Genomic DNA, 17,936 nt, shown 5'->3' on the forward strand with positions numbered 1-17,936 from the left:
ACAAATTAATAGATATATGAGGTACCCTACATTTTGCCTCTGATTAGTATAAATAAAACCTCAACAAGCAATAATACAAACATGTATAACCAAATGTAAATGTGGCCTACTTCCTATAGCAGTAAAGAATTCAACAAGCAGCTTCTAATGGTGTAAACCTCCTCAGGGCATTACACCCACAGCCACTGTGGCTGAGTTCCCAGAAGTGCTGGCTCCTCCCAGAGCACTCTTGCACCTTTCCCTCTTAGATATTCCCCCTCCCCTCTATTCACTGCCAGCTCACCTGGAAACCTGTTCCCACTATGATGCCAAGCCAATGGCAGATTTTGGTCTGTATGTTACTGGATGACTTTACTGCATGTGACTCCATTAATAGTCCACACTTTGGAAATCTTCTGTTCCTTTGACTCTGCAACAATACCACCTCTCTGGGCCTCTCTATTCATTCTGAGTACCCCTGAGGCATTCCCTCTCACCAGGGCAGCTATCATTAGGCCCTGATGTTCCACAGAGTTCCAGCCCACACTCCTACTCTAACTCTACAAGCATCCTTGCATATAACTGACCCTAACTGACCCCTTCAGACTTTTGTAAACCTTTGATGCCAAAATCAGCAACTTCTACTCTGATCTCTTCTCTGAATCTGAGACTTGAGTATCCAGCTGCCTGCTAGACCAGCCACTTAGCTGTCCCAAATGTCCTAAGCTGGACACATCTTCTTCACCAAATGGCTTCCACCTCCAGCCTTCCCAGTTTATCATCCATCTGATCACCTACATCAGATACCCAGTAGCATTCCTCAAAATCTTTATGGCCTTAACTTACACTCACCTCATTTTTTCAGCACCTGATTTCATCTCCTAAATATTTCTCATGTCTGTCTATTTCTATTTCTAATACCTCCACACTGGTTTAGGTCCTCCTCATTTCTTTCTTAGACAACAGCAAAAGCCCCTAAGCTGGTTTCCTTGCCTTCATAAAACCCTACCATCCATCCATCCATCCATCCATCCATCCATCCATCCATCCACCACAATCCACCCATCTATGTGCATGCACCACATGCATCCTGATGCCTCATCTTCTATCCAGATGATCTACAGCATAAACCGTCCCACAGTCTAGCCATCAGAACCAACCAATGGCCCCAACTTCAGAGCAAAGTTGACATTCCAGAGCACAGCAGAGAAGGCCCTCCAGCATCAGAACCAACTCTCCCCAACCCACCCCACCCCTCTCTCTGACTTTCTCTTGTGCCTGCCCCTTCTGTATTTAGGCTCATAACACTGAACTCCTTGAGTTCTCCAAACTTTCTGCCTTGCCTTTGCAATCTCAGACCCCTGAGCCTTTGCTAACATTTTCCATGCCTGGAATGCACTGTCTCGCAGCATCTGGTCATTCTTCCTGTTAATTCAGAACTCAAATTGAACACTCTGGTAATTGGGCCAAGAGGCAGCCCTCCATAGGCCCCCTACACACTGTCCACTTGCTTCAGTCTATGCCCCACCTCTACAGCCTTGTACAAGGCAGGGCTGCCTTCAGCTGCCCATGGGCAGGGACTACATCTTACTAATCTTGGTACCCCAGCACATGAGTGCACACACAGACTGAATATATTCCATGCATTTCATTAAACTGAACTGAGTGAAAATTTTATACATCTTATATGAACATCAGCCTCAATAACAGCAGCAAAAGGAAACAAATATTAATACCACAGTTGTATCTATTGTTCCAGGTGAATGAACCCAAAATTCTAAATTTTATTAATTCTGCAAGCCCAAAGTGTAAGGAAACTTTTTCACTTGTAAGTCACACAAGTTACAATTAGAGAGCAATTAGAACTTAAAAAAAATACAGTAACATCTTCTTTCAAACACAGGGCCACACATTTCTACACAGCTCCAGTTGAATCTCAGTTAAACACCCTTCTCCACTGACACATGGCTCATGTGCATACAGCATCATTATGCTGGGCAGCCTGGGCAAAACTGCTGTGTTCTTCACCACTAGAGTGGGGGAAGCAGAGCTGATGGAACCATTCTCTAAGTTGATAAATATTCTGTCATTCATTGTCAAACACTTGGGTCAAAGAGTAACAGATTAAGAGCTAAAAAAGAGTCCTAAAATGAATAAATGGAATTGCCTCATTTGAAATCAAGAGTCAGCCTTTTATGGATGTACTTCCAAGGCTCTGCAAGAGACAAGAAAAGAAGGCAGAAGCTAAAAGCCATCCCGTACTGAAGCATCAGAGCCCTGGCAATAAATATTACTAATGTTTTCAGCAACCACTGCCAGCACCTATCAAACAGGCCTGAGAGGGCATCTGACATAATTATTTGCTGCCTAATTAAAATAATGGGATGCAGATTCATGACTAATCATAAAAGAGCAATACTTTGAGACCATCAGATGGCTTTCTATCAAGAGACTTCTGAGACTTACAATCAGAGTCAACTGCAAAACCTAGTATTTACTCGAGGTGAGATTGACCTCAGAGTGCTGGGAGATGCACATCGAATGGCTGTATGTGGATGCGAATCTCCCAGAATCCCAGGGGAAGAAAAGAACGATTACAAAGAAAAGAGGTTGACTGTTAAAAAGTAATGCCTTTTCCCTAAAATATACCTGGCTAGGTCTACCCACTGGACTACTAGGCATCATGAGTTGCACTGGGGCATGACGTGTAAAATCTCACCATGCACCAAAAACCCAGGAGGTGGGCAGTGTCACCCTTTCATGGATGAGGACCTGGGATCAAGACTCTGAGTACTTGCCAGATCACGAAGCTTCAAATAAGCTTCAAATATAAGCTTATTTGAAAATACAGCTTATATTTTCAAATAAGTGGCAGAGCCCAGATTTGGCCCTCAGTCTGTTGACCCCAACACCCCCATTCACAGCCACATAAGAATCTTTTCAGCTAATAAGGGTGTGATACAATTTCCCAAATGGAAGGAGGAATTTATACCAGCAATGGCATATCTGTGCCACTAACACATAAGGTGACTGCCCATCAGAAGGTGACTACCCATCAGAAAAGACTGCCCAAGAAGAGCCAGTTGCAGGGGAACTATGTTCTCTTTCTGGCCCTGTCCTGCTCACCCTGAGTGACCCTGGGTTCTTTCTTCTATGCTACTCAGAGGCCCCATTAGAAAAATGGGGAGGTAATCCCCGTCTGCTGTGAGGATGGGCTCAGGGACTGGGCCTGCAAGCATCTGAAAAGCAGCCCCCTGAAGGATGAGGCTGGGGGTGCATACAGGTGACCCCGCAGTGGACCTTTCAGCTGAGTGCAGTGCCCTCCAGACCTGTACCTCCCTGACACTCCCTGAGACAATCCAAATATTCAGTTCTAATTAAGCCAGCCTAAATCAATACACCTAAAACAAAAAAGCATAAAAGCAGAGCAAAGGAAAAGGTTTGTACAACTATATCAAAGTGTAAGTAAGCAGTTATAACAGCGGAGTTTACAGAAAACCTCCTGCTCCTCTTCCCAGCACCCTATCTGGCCTCACCTCCACCCAGAGCAAAAGCCAGGAGCTTCACAGTGGCTGCAGGGCACAGGGGTGTATGACTCCCTGTCACCTCTCAGAGCTCATGTACTGCCTTCACCTCTCTCCACTCCATAGACACAGTCCACGCACCTACCTCCGGGCCTCTGCACCTGCTGTTCCCAGAGCCCGGGGTGTCCATCCCAGATATGCTGTGCTCTGCTGCCTCATCTCCCTCAAGTCTCTGTTCAAATGTCACCTTCACACTGAGTCCTTTCAGACCATTCTGTTTAAAATCAGTCCCTGTGCCCCTTTACTGATTCATTTTTAGCATTTCTCAGCTTATATTTTCATGGAAATGGAATCATTTCGTATTCATATTTTTATTTTCATCTCTCAATTTTCTTAATATTTTAGATGTACTCATATTTCCATTGTAATATACCACACACTTTGCTGATTTATAGTGTTTGTTATCCATCTCACTCACGAGAATTTTCGCCTCATGACAGTGGAGATTTTGGGTTTGGGCTTTGGTTGCAATCACCGAGAATTTTCGCCTCATGACAGTGGAGATTTTCGGTTTGGGCTTTGGTTGCAATCACCGAAGCAGTGCACTGATTCACCTTTGGTCGGTCTATCTGGCACCCTTGCAGGTTGTGGGTACTTTGAGACAAGACTGCAATTTTCATGCCATGTCCTCAGTGCTTGGAGGTGAGAGCATCCTGGAGGTAAGGCTAGCAGTTAATTTATAGGAGCACCCCATTCAGAAGTCTGTTCAGCCACCCTTTCTCCCCTCCTCAAAATCAACATGGTCACACAGGGCATCACAAGGGCCAGTGATACGTCGTCCTACCCACCATCTCCCACCCAAAGTCATAGGAGATTGGACTACAGTGGACAAGAGACTCTAGCTGAGCCAGGAATCAGAACTATCCAGATATGAAGCTTGCAACTCAGGAGTGAATGGGAGTTGTGTTTTCACTCTGTGGGTGAAACAAGTAAGCAAGCCAATCTGCAGGGGGTGAGAGGAGAGCACAGCGAAGAGAGACAGAGACAGGACATCAGAATGAAGTAAGGAAGCAGAGAGGACCAAAGGTGGAGGATGAAGACAATCGCCTGGCTGGCTGTGTCCATTCACTCAGCGAGCATTCACGGAGGGGCCGCTGGGTGCCAGGACCATGCCTGACCCCAGGAGATGAGAGTGGACAAGACAGCAAAGGCCCTGCCTCTGGCACTCATCACCTAAATGGACAACCAGCAAGTATTCCAACAAATAATTACCAATTGCAACACGCCACGAAGGACAAAGGCAAGGAGCCACGGTGGAGCATGAGGGAGTGTGGAAGGGGTGTGGCCATGTGGCCAGGCTGTCAGGGAAGGCCTCTGTGAGGAAGTGACATTATACTAAGATGGAAGGATGAGGAGGACCAGCCGCAGGAGGACCAGCCGCATGAGGAAGAGGTGAACACAGCACTGGGAAGAAGGAACTCAAACACAAAGGCTCTGAGTCTCTGTAAGATCCCAGGTAACTTTACCATAAATGCCCCGTGGTGACTTCTGTGACCTCAAATGAGTTTCTGTCAACTGCAACCAATATGAGTTTCTGTCAGCTGCAACCAAGAGTCCAAGAAGTATAGCTGTTGAATGAACCAGTGAATGTATGACTATGAAACACCAAGACCCCAGAAACCAGGCAAAAATAGGGCTTGACCAAACAGTGTTCTCTAGAGAGGTCAGAATGAGACTTAATTAACTGAAAAAAGTCCAATGACAGCACACTCTCCTACACAGCACTATGAACCAAAGCTACAAATGCTTTATGACCATTAACTCATTTAACTGTCACAATACCTGTTTGACTTTATGAGCTATCACATAAATAAAGATTATAACATGGTAAGATTTGATACCCATTAAACTAAGAAACTACACATTTTTAGCAACAAAGTGTTAAAAATGGAAGAGTTAAGCTGGGACACTTTCTTATTTCTCGTACAATTTTTTGGAAAGGAAGTCGGCAGTGCAATTCACAATTAAAACCACCAAAACAAAATAGCCACCCCGCTCCTGGAAATGTGTCCTAAGGAGTTAATTCAAAAGAAGACAAAGTTTACATGCAAGAAAGAAGCCCCTGCCACATAAGTTAAAATAATGGGAGGAAAAATGAAAATAACACATTGTCCGAAAATAAGGGAATGGTTACACAACTCATGGATCACCTTAGTGCATCATACAACTCTTAAACTTGTTATTAATGAACTGTACAGCAACGAAGAATTATTATAATATTAATTTCAAGGCTATAAGAATGATATCCTTTCATTACAACTATACAGCCATTCCATATGAGCATGAAGAAAGATTTTTAAAGAATCATTTATTTGTTAGGTGATAGAATTGTGGGCATACTTGTAGGAAGCGGTTGGATTTTTATGAACATTGTTTTCGTGCTGTCTGTGCTCTAACAGAAAAGCATTTCAGATAATTAGCACCCATCTCTGAAATGCTGAGATGTTTCATCCGCTACTGCACACAAACCAGAAGACAGATCTTTCAACGCAGAGCCATAAAATGATACCAATGGCTTCTGAACCTGAAAGTTCACTGTCTTTTAAAAAACAGCCCCCCAGCCTTGACTGGCTATGCACTGACTTACGGGTGCTCTTTCTGACCAAGCATCTTTCTCCCTCTTCTTCACAAAAAAGAGCCAGTGGCCTAATTGTGCAAATAATCTCAGGAGTAGTCACTTCTTTTCCTCTGGGGCAGGATTTAATTTCTGTAAACAGTCAAATGTCATTCTGAGCCACGCCTTGTAAATAAGGACAAAGCAAAGCTGAGTCATACCACTTTTCGGAGAAACACTCTTGCAGAACACACACTCCAAGCTGACTGCAAGAATATTGCCACAGTGGGGGAAAAAAAAAAAGCTGACTGTGGGAACAAAGACTTCCTGATCAGAAATTACAGAATTTAGAATCTCATTTCCTTATGAAATTCTTTATTTGACCCACAGGCCCAGATGGTAAAATGGTAAAACTCAAAATCATAACAACCTAGATGAATCTCACAAGCACAATGTGAAAAGGAAGAAGCCAGACATAAAAGAACACATATTGTATGAATCAACTCTATGAAGTTCAAAGACAGAGAAAAGCAAGTTATGCTGCTAGAAGTCAGGGCAGTAAGCAGTTACCTCTGGGGAGGAGAGACAGGCAATAATGTTGTGGGAGGAAGAAATTGCCAAGAGGCTGGCAGTGTGCTGTTTCTTCTCCTAGGCTGCAGTTACACAGGTGTGCCTCCTTTGTAACAATCCATTGAGCTGTACACTTCTGAACTGTGTGTGTGAGTGTGTGTGTGCATGTGTGTGTGTGCATGTGTGTGTGTGTACGTGTTACTTTAATTTAAAAAACGTAAAAAGAAAAATAACACAACAAAACAGGCCACCTTCCTTGGAAGGTTCTTGAGAATCGGCAACAAATTCGTTTAAGAAAGGAAAGATGTGTCGTGTAGTTCAAAAATAAACTTTGAAGACTGTATGGCAGTTTGTGGACTTATGCAGGCTGATGTTGCTGGTGGAAGGAAAGGGATCCCATCAGTGTTCCTGGCCCTGTAGTTTTCAGTTAGACATCTTTCTGAGTGCCAGGCTTGCTGGAGGTTTCCACTGTAGACACCGCAGCTCTTTCTGGAAATACAGTGTTTCACTAGCAGCTCCATTTCCCTTAAAAAATGTGTGATCTAGTTGAACTCTCCTTCAAAGATGGGGATGCAGGCACGAAAATGTCATTTCCATTGTTTCTGTTCATCTCTCCAAAGGTGAGGCATATCTTTGCAAAATCTCTCTCCACTTTCAAGTGTTCTTTTGGAAGGAGCCTCTTTCTTTGCCTAACCATGAGTGCTGGGACTGCATGTCCATGACTGATGAAGCAAAGCTGACCTCTGTCCTTTTCAGCACTGCCTGGGCCTGGCAACTGGATGCTGGCTGAATTCAAAGATCACCAGACAGTGAAAACCAGCACAGGGTCTGGAGTCAGAGAATCTGAGCTCTGCTCTTTACTCCAGCCTTACCCAGGTAAAACATTACCCACGTTGTCCTGTTAGAAAGGGAAGAGGGGACTTGAAAATAGGAGAAGGAAAGAAGAAACAGGAATACTTGTTATCCCGGCTCAGGTTAGAGAGATGTGACCGACCAAACCTACGAGAGTTCGAACTTCGCTTCCCGTTGACTCTCCACATTGAAGGAAGGAGAGGGGGATGTCAATGTGGTAGGTGGGGGAGCCAGCAGGGTACCTGCCTTGCTGAAGCCCCTGGGCTCAAGCAGGAAGTTATTCCCAGCTGGCTATGGAAGCACAAAGGCACCCATGTCGCCCTAGACCTCTGAAGCTCAGCTGCAAGGGAGCCACACTCTGAGCTCCCATTCTCTGCTCCTGAAAAGAAAGGCAATCGCTCCCTGCCTCCCGGCAGCTGTGGGCGGGCCACCATGGGATCTATGAAGCCCCAGCCTGGCGACTTGGCACTAACAGTATGTGCGGCACCTGTTGTTCCCTTTGTTTCTTACTACAGCCTCATCTGCTTGGTGACTTTCCCTGAGGATGACTCCAGCTGCTTGCTTACTTTAGATAGAGTTCTATGTAAAACTAAGAAGGAATGGAATGGTAGGAAAGAAAAACCTTAAAACGTCACCTTCAGCTTTTGGCATTTGGATTCCATCAGAACACAGAGAGAGACGGCAATGAAAAATTCCTTGGGATTTAAGGCAACTTGTTTGAAGTATCTGCTAAATTAAATCATCCTTGCCAAATCAAATTTTATGTGCACATCAAACCTGAAAGAGCTCTAAAGTACTTAGAGGAAAGAATTTCTATAAATCTCAACTGTTATTAGTAATACTATTCTAGAGGCATAAAAGTAAAAATGCCTCCTTATGACTGTTTATCCAGTCTTACTGAAAAAGGTGGTATTTTACATAAGTAAATTTTCAAGAGTTTTTAGAAAATTGACTTTACCTTTTTTTCAGAAAACTGACTTTTACCCTTTCCAACAGTGATACTCTTTAAATATTAACTATTGCACTGTGCCTTCCTAATAGGAGAATATTTGAAAAAAAAAGTGACTTAATCTTTCCTAATGATGTAAATTAACTGCTACAGATATCCATTCTTATACTGTCATTAAGAGCTACTGGTTCATGCACCAGAGGAATGGGTACACGAGCTGACATCCATAGTATGAACCCAATTAATCTTCCTGCAACCCCATGCTGTGGGTTGATAACGGCCCTCCCAAAGATATCCAGGTTCTAATCCCCAGAACCTATACATGCTATCATATATGGAAAAAAAATAAAAAGGAGTTTGCAGATGTGATTAAGCTAAAGATCTTGAGCTGGGGACTAGCCTGGCCTATCCAGGTAGTCCTAGTGAAATCACAAGGGTCCTTATAGAAGGGAGGCAGGAGGCTTAAAGTCAGAGAAGGAGTGTGGTGATGGAAGCAGGGACAGAAGAGATGGGAAGATGCTGGACTGCTGGCTTTGAATGTGAAGGAACAGGTCCATAAGCCACAGGATGCAGAGACAGGTTCCCCTCCAGAGTTCCCAGAAGGAATGCAGCCAGGCTGACACCTTGATTTTAGATCGCTGACCTCCAGAGCTGCAACATAATACATCTGTTTTGATCTAGGTTGCTAACTTTGTGGTAATTTGTTACAGGAGTCACGGGGAAACATGTAACTTCCACGTTACAAATGGGGAACACTGTTCAAGACTGTTCAGGCAAGAAGTGATTCCAGCCTGGGCCTGCCTCTGGAGCACAAGGTTTTCCCTACTCTACCTCCTCGCTTCTCCATGTAGCCCAGCACATAGAGGTTTGCTGCCTCATGTAAGAAAAGCGTCCTGCAGGAAGCATAACAGGCATTTTGCAGCAAGTGTTTTGCAAAGCACACATCTTCACAGTTCTAGCATCTGTGGTGATTTATGCAGTAGCAAATCAGAACAGAAATAGCTACAGCAATAAAAATACAGTTAAAGAAGTCTCTGTACTTTAAAGGCTGAACTTCAAGCAACTGCAGACTTAGGGCCTGATGATTCTCTGTAATTAGTACATCAGTTCTGATATAAGGAGGGATGGATCAGCATGAGACAGAGGTGGAAAGAAACCAAAGGCAGCACAAAGCCACATAAAGGACAGAGCACAGCGCCAGGGCTAGATGAAAGTTACAGACACTGTGCCAGACATTTGCAGCTGAGACCCTCTACCTGGTGAGGTTTTAGGTGGCCAAGCCTCATTAAAAAGTTAAATCTGTATATCAATCTAAGCTAATTGCTCAGTAAGCTGCGTAGTTCATTTTATAGTATGGGCCCACTTATTCCCAGTGGATCTTGTGGTTTGTAAAAACCTGAGAAAAAGAGCTACATATGAACACCAACAGGGTGAACCTATTAAACAGTATTTGTGGGCCCTGAAATTAGCCCTGCCTTCTCCTGCCCACCACCCAGACTCCAGCCCAAGGATAAGCAACAGAAATCTACCATGTTCATCCAGTAGCCACACTTCCACACCTGCCTCTTCACCTTTTCTCCAAGGGCAAGTAGGAGGAAGGACAAAAGGGACAAGGATGCAGTGGAAAGACCAGTTTCACTGAAGTCTCGCAAGTTAACCTTGTAAGATCAATCCAGCTAGGTGCTCAGGGACCATTTTCTATTTACTTCCTGGTTCTGTTTTTAGAAGCAAAAGGCCATGGAGCTACTTTATCCTAGAGTGGCTTTGCTTTTTAGAGGACAGTGGAGGAAAACAAAACAAAACTCCATACTTAGATCTCCTAGAATATTTTAATCTGCAGCCATGAGATCTCTTATCATAAATTGAAGAAGGGACAGAAAAAAAGGGTACTTACTCCACTCAAACCTAATTTCCATACTCAACTCTCCACTTGTCTATTACAAGAGTGCTTGAAGCCTGGATAATTCTTTTCAAGTTTTACCCAAAAACTTCTTAATTAAAATGTACAGGGGCAGTTTGGATCAGGGGGAGGGGAGAGACCCAAAGGAATTAGAAATAAACTCCAAAGACTTTTATTATTTCATGATTTAAGGATTCCTGTTTGATTATATAACATAAAGGCACTGTACAGCTTAACCTTCCCCATCTGCTATGGGTGGGCAGAATCGTGTATAAACCTCCAGACAGCACATCATGTCTAGGCCTTTTTAAAGTCAAAAGTGGGAAACTACATTACAGCATGATCTTTGCATTAAATTCTTACATCCTGTTGGCATACACACAAAGGGTTTAATCGAGCCCTTTATAGATCAATTTCTCTCTTTGTACATATGGACTGGCAAACCTTTTTAACTGAAACCTTCACCCAGAATGAGCTATCTTTTCTAAGGTACAGTAATGAGTTCCTTTGGGAAACAAGAATGCCACAGATAGGGATCTAACACTTTAAGCCAGCAAACCTGAAAAATTGGATTCACAAGTAGTTAGAAGAAAGGGTAATTGTAATTATTCAATTCCTTTTTACTTCATTAAAAAATGCCCAAGAAGATTCATTTAATGGTGAGTTCCTTGACCATATTTTAAAATACCTAATTCACAAGCATTTGATTTAACAGAATGATCTAAGATGAAACGGAGAAAATCATTGACACTTTGTGAGTACTACTATATCACAACCACCTCATGCAAGGCACTTTACATTTTCCACTCATTCAATAAACACAAATTTATTGAGTGCCTATGATAAGCCAAGCCCTCTTCTAAGTGCTGAGGATACAAAATAAATGTAGTAAGTCGAAAATCTCTGCTTGTGAAGCTTACAATCTAGTGGAAGACACGAAACATCATAAATAAGGAAATTATACAGTACACTGGAGAAGGGTTGGTTTAAAGAGAAAGTAAAAAACATGAAAGAGAGTATGAAGTAATTAGTGGGACAGTTCCAGTAACAGAGACAAAAAAGTAGTAAATAAGGAAACTATATAATACACTAGAGAAAGATAAGCCAAGGAGAGCAGCACAGGAAGCCACGGGCATCTGGATTACTTGATGTGGTATGGAGACTTTCCATACGTGAGCACCTAGGAAAGACTCATTCAGAGTGATTCGTCAATAAAGACCTCCAGGACATGAAGGAGGTATCCATTCAGACAGGGGGAAAGAACACTCCAGGAGGAGGGAAGGGCCAAAGCAAAACCCTTGAGATGAGCACATACCTGGCAGGTGTGAGGAACAAGAATGAAGATAGGCTGGGCATGGCAGCTCACGCCTGTAATCACAGCACTCTGGGAGGCTGAGGCGGGCAGATCACCTGAGGTCAGCAGTTCGAGACCAGACTGCCCAGCATGGTGAAACCCCATCTCTACTAAAGATACAAATTAGTCGGGTGTGGTGGCGGGTGCCTGTAATCCCAGCTACTCGGGAGGCTGAGGCAGGAGAATCGCTTGAACCTGGGAGGCAGAGGTTGCAGTGAGCCGAGATGGCACCACTGCACCCCAGCCTGGGCGACAAGAGTGAAACTCTGTCTCAAAAAAAAAAAAAAAAAAAAAAGGAATGAATACAATATGTGTGGAGAGATGCTAGCTGGGGGAGAGTAGAAGGAGAAGACGTCAGAGAGATGGCGGGATCAAGCAGGTCATGGTGAGGAATTGGGCTTCCACTCAGAGTGACAGCAGATAGACAGGAGGGTTCTGAACAGAGGAGTGGCACGACCTGGCCTTTGTTTCCACAGGATCACTGGCTGTTCTGTTGAGAATGGACTTGTGGGGACCAGGAGAGGTTCTAGGGAAAGCAGTTAGGAGGCTACTGCAAGAATGGAGGCAGGAGATGACAGTGGCCTGTACGAAAAGGATGGCATGAGGGTGTTGAGAAGCGGGAGAACTCCAGATCATGTTAAAGACAGAACGCACAGGATTTGCTAATGGATCATGTGTGGGGTATGAATGAGACAGTCAAGACTGACCCAATGCTTTTGACTTGAGCAAAGGAAAAGGAGTAGCCATTTCCCAAGATGAGGTATACAGCAGGGGTTGGCAGCCTATGCCCGAGCACCAAATTTAGCCTACTTCCTGCTTTTGTACCGAAGTCTGGCTTTTACACTTTTCAAAGTTCGTAAAAATAAAAACTACAAAAAAGAGAAAACTGGATGTGGCACTCAAAGCCAAAAATATTTACAATCTCTTTACAAACTCTGGCAACCCCTGGGCCATAAGAGACCGGGTCTAGGGACGAAGATTGGGAGCTTAACGTTGAGCACGCTAAGCTTGGGGGGGCCAGGTGGGCATCCAAGTGCAGATGTTGAGTGGGCAGTTTCAGACACGGCAGTGCCAAGGCTGGGAGGAACAAGAGGGCTGGAAATACAAGTTTGGAAGCCTTCCGTATTAGTCCATTTTCAAATTGCTGATAAAGACATACCTGAGACTAGGTAATTTATAAAGAAAAAGAAGTTTAACGATTCACAGTTCCATGTAGCTGGGGAGGCCTCACAATCGTGGTGAAAGGCACATCTTATATGGTGGCAGGCAAGACAAAACGAGAGCCAAGAGAAAGGGGAAACCCCTTATAAAACCATCAGATCTCGTGAGACTTACCCCTAGCACGAGAACAGTATGGGGGAAACTGCCCCCATGATTCAATTATCTCCCATTGGGTCCCTCCCACATCACATGAGAATTATGGGAGCTACAATTCAAGATGAGATTTGGGCGGAGACACAGCCAAACCATACATCTTCTATCTAAACGGTGTTTAAAGCCATAAGACTGCGGGGATCACCTAAGGTGTCAAGAAAAAAAGAACACATGGTGGCTCATGCCTGTAACCCCAGCACTTTGGGAGGCCATGGCAGACAGATCGCTTGAGGTCAGGAGTTCAAGACCAGCCTGGCCAACATGGCGAAACCCCATCTCTACCAAAAACACAAAAATTAGCTGGGTATGGTGGCACATGCCTGTAATCCCAGCTATGGCGGGAGGCTGAGGCACAAGAATCACTTGAACCCAGGAGGTGGGGTTCAGCTGGGATCGCACCACTGCACTCCAGCCTAGCTGACAAAGTGAGACTCTGACACAGGGAACAAAAAAAAAAAAAAAAAAAGAACAATGCCCACAGGCTGAACCCTGTGGCCTCCAAGAGGTAATCAGAAAGCTAAGGCAGAACCAGGACAGGATGCCGAGGCAGGGCAGCCAGGAGAGCAGGAGGCCGCCAGGCAAACATGGGGTGCACTTCCTGTCTTTTGATCCTCAGACCCACTCAACAAGAGGGTATACCTATCCCAGTTTACTGATGAGGAAAGTGAGGTTCAGAGAAGTAATCTGACCAAAATCACCCTACTAGGAAGGGGCAAACAGATCCACACCCAAGCCTCTCTAGCTCTACCTACTCTACACAGCTTCTCTACAGAGCGACCTATTCAGTTATTACTCATACCACAAATACAACTAAAACCAAATAATTCCAGGCAAGCTGTAAGGCAATCTTGGCTTCTAAGTAAAAAGCTAATTCTATGGTTAAAGGCTGAGAGCCTCATCAAGACAACCAAGGCACCTGCACAAGCACAGGTGACCAATGGATTCAAAGCATGTTACAGACATCCTCAGACAGCTCACAAGGTCATCCCCAGGGATAGTCCTAACTTGATGAACAATTCTGAAGTTTATCCAAAGGAATAATAACTAAATGAGAAAAACTATGTAAGCTTCATAAAAAAATTAACTTTATTGGATAAAAATAAAGTTAATTACTAGAACAGCTTGAAAAATAAGGTACTAGTACAAAAATCACTGACACAGACCAAAATCTCAGAATTAGACCCCAATATCTTGGGAAATTCTGGCACTGCAAAATAAAATTGAAAGGACTGATTTCTCTATAAATATACTGAGTCAATGATAACTGTTTGGAAACAAAGTTTCCAACCACATACCATATGCTAAAATAAATTGCAAGAATATTAAATTTCATAAATGTTATGTAATCATAAAATAAAACTCAAAGAAAAAGTAAAAGAATTTTGCCCCAAACTGAGGAAGGTTTCTTTTGACAGAAAGAATCATGGAAGATGAAAACATAAAGGAAAATAAATGAACAAAGTTATTTAACTTTGTATATAAAAAGATACCATAAACAAAACATAGAGGCAAATGATGACAAAGTATTAAGATACAAAGAGCTCTAAGACATCAACAAGATAAAATATGAGCACTACAGAAATAAGCAAGAGATGTAAATAAACTTTTTTCAAAGTTTCTATAATAGACATGTTATGGGAGAAAATTAAAAAGGAAATGACTCACCTATAGCTTAATTAAAGCTACATCCTAGATCAGCAATGGAGCTACAACAAGGGGTCTATGACTCAGCACCCTGTTTACCAAGCCAGCCCCAGGCAAAACATGAGACTGGTAAGCGTCAAAAGAGAAACAAATAATGAAGTACAGCAGCCCTGTGGGAAAGCAATCATCTGGAATTTAGAAATAAAGCTGTACCAGCCCCTCCTATTTCCATCCCTTTTGCTCTACTTTACCCCTTTCTTCCTAGAATTAGAGAATTGAGGCTGAAAGAAACCCAAGAAACGTGAAGGTATCATTTCCTTATCTTGCGATGTGACAAAACTGATACCCAAGTAGTGAAAAAGTTGGCACTGAGGCAAGCTACCTGTTCCAGTGGTCCTCTCATTGCACCTGATGACTGATGCCTTTCTTTTTTTTGGGAGGAGGGGTGTAGGGAATGGGTCTCACTCTGTCACCCAGCCTGGAGTGCAGTGGTGCGATCTTGGCTCACTGCAACTTCCGCCTCCAGTCTCAAGCAATCCTCCCACCTCAGCCTACCAAGTAGCTGGGACCACAGGTGTGAGCCACCATGCCCCGTTAATTTTTTGTATTTTTGGTAGAGGCAGGGTTTCACCATGTTTCCCAGGCTGGTCTCAAACTCCTTTGCACAGGCAATCCACTCACCTCCCTTGGCCTCCCAAAGTGCTGGGATTATAGGCGTGAGCCACTGCGCCCGACCTGGATGCCCTTCTTCCCAGACAACTGAAAAGTGCTGAAAAAAAAGACGTGACTTTACAAATACCTCACCCTCCCAAAAATGTCAGCAGAAAGAAAGAGAAACAATACCAATTCCCAGTGTTTTGTTAGAAAATACTTCATAATGTTTGAATACCATTCCTTTTTAGGAGTTGCATTCCTGCTTTGACAACAAGACATCTTTGTCCATCTGAACTCCCTTTCCTGCCGAAGAACTCAGAGATCATGACAGAGAGGATAGGCAGAGTGTGCTGCTGTGGACCCGTGATACCACCAACTACTCACACCGACCCCATCCCTCCATATCAGTTGGTCCAGGGCCTGCCAGATTAAATGGCTTCTATCTGATCAAAGGCTAAGCCCAGACTGCAGAACCAGGCATGAGACGACAGAACCCTGTTCAGTGCCTGTGAACACCTTCTTGACCCTGTCACCGTGGCCTACTGGATACTCCAGGCTTCCCTGCCTCTGGGGACAGCTGTTCTTCATTACTGAAGGACTGCAGTAGTTATGTGTTATCATCTTAAGAAATGTAATTCTTGCCTAAACGTTCAGGCAGCTGAGCGGTCAGTAAGGCTTATTGTTTGTGGAGGCGTAGAATCATAAAAAACTACATGACTTTAATGCTTTCATTATTCAAGTATGACTGCTTTACTGCCATTGTATTTTTAATTTTGATTATGGATTTTTTTTAGAGAGAGTACTGCTTAAGTTTTAATAGTTATGGCTCTGGCTCTTTTTCAGCCTTAGGCAAGCCCTTGATCTTTAATTCTGATGAATCCCAGCCAAGTATTCAGCCTTTGCACTGAGTCCCTCGAGCTCACGTGAGTACTTGCCGAGGGCCCAACCCCCCCCCACACACAACAGGATTGATTTTCAGAACAATCTTAAAATAAAGATAGAACTTAAGAGCTATATCATCCACTAAAGTTTGAAATTAAAAATCACTGTTGAAATAATTTTGATTTCTATAGTAAACTCCAATTTTTATACATAATTTTGGTAAATAACAATACATTTATAAAGTTTATTAATCTTGTTACATGAAGTATTTACAAGTCCCTCACACAACCTGTCTTTCTAAGTAAAATCAAAAATGTTAAAAGTCTCTTACGGTTTAGCTGCCTGTCTTCCTAGAACAAATCTTCTTTCCCTCTATCCAGCCTGTGCCAGGGAGACTGTGCCCACTGCCCACCGAGCTCACCACCCACCTCGACCCATGCCCTGCTCCCAGGGCTCCCGAGCTCCCCTCCATCACCGCACTTACCTTTACCGTGGCCTGCCTGCTCTTCTGCCCTGCCTTCTAGATTATGAACTCCTTGAACGCAGGAACTTGTCTCTACTTGACCTGGTATCCCTAGAACCTACCTCCCTGTCTAGCACATATAAGAACTCAATCAATGGTTCTTAATGAATGAATGAAATTAGAAATCCACTTAAGTATACTTTATCTAGGTCAAATCTGCCCAAATGTTGGTTTTACTTTAGACTTGGTTCCACCACTGAGGTAGCTTGGATGATAAGAGACTCACTTGAAAAATCAGGCCAGGTGTGATCAAGGTTGCCCCTCAAGATCCTTGAGCTCCAGGTGGTGATGGAGGGCTAAAAAGGATGGAAACTTCGGAACCATGGATCAAGGCTTCCTGAAGACACCTCCTTTCCTGAAGCAGCTTCCCTCCCTGCACACCTCCACCACTGGTACCAACACACCCAGTAAGTGTTTATCCTGCACCTGCTGGAAGTGAGGCACTGAGCACAGGAAGGGGAGGAAGTCAGGCCTGGTCTTCACCACTCTTCCAGAAGCTCCTTCTAATGGGCACATGCTCTTTCCTGCCTCTGGTACAGCAAGTTTCTGACAAACTGGAACATCAGCTTCAAACCACACATTTAGAGGGGAAAGTTCACCTTGGGCCATTTACTCACCATCTGCAGTGTGAAGGAGTTTGTGACTTTTCAGTGTCCCTTTTGATTTGAATTTCTTGCCACACATGTCACATAGGTGGGTTTTCTCAGTGCTGTGACGATTCATATGAGCCTTGAGGTTACTCTTGCTACGAGTTGCATACTCACACAAAGAACACTTGAAGGGCTTCACACCTGCCAAGGGAAAAATGTATATATCTCTATATATTTACATACATTTATGCATATGTGTGAATCTGAAGGAATATATATATCCATATCTAAATACACTTATAGATATGTATATATAAAACATCCGTTTTGAACACAGCAGTACACTTGCTTGGCCCTAACACACCACACACTTCCCACGCCAGGTTCTTCCCCAGGCTATGCCTTCCTCCTGGGATGCCCTTGCCTCCTGGTATACCAGGTGCCTCCACCCTGCAGCTTTCTCTGACCTTCCCTGGTAGATTTCCCTACCTCCCTATCAATGTTCCCAACTCCTGTAACTCTCTACT

The 17,936-nt window shown here is 43.7% G+C and overlaps 1 protein-coding gene across 3 annotated transcripts in view; it reads right to left on the reverse strand.

Moving 5' to 3' along the window:
* ZFAT (zinc finger and AT-hook domain containing) overlaps positions 1-17,936 on the reverse strand; it is a 233,381-nt gene that overhangs the window by 86,343 nt on the left and 129,102 nt on the right. For all 3 annotated transcript variants that reach the window (XM_031014020.3, XM_055348046.2, XM_055348048.1), the window contains exon 10: positions 17,437-17,610. In XM_031014020.3, the coding sequence (XP_030869880.1) occupies positions 17,437-17,610 (174 nt within the window). The remainder of the gene's footprint in view (positions 1-17,436; positions 17,611-17,936) is intronic.

Source organism: Gorilla gorilla, chromosome 7 (genome assembly GCF_029281585.2).
Source record: "Gorilla gorilla gorilla isolate KB3781 chromosome 7, NHGRI_mGorGor1-v2.1_pri, whole genome shotgun sequence".
NCBI lineage: Eukaryota > Metazoa > Chordata > Mammalia > Primates > Hominidae > Gorilla > Gorilla gorilla.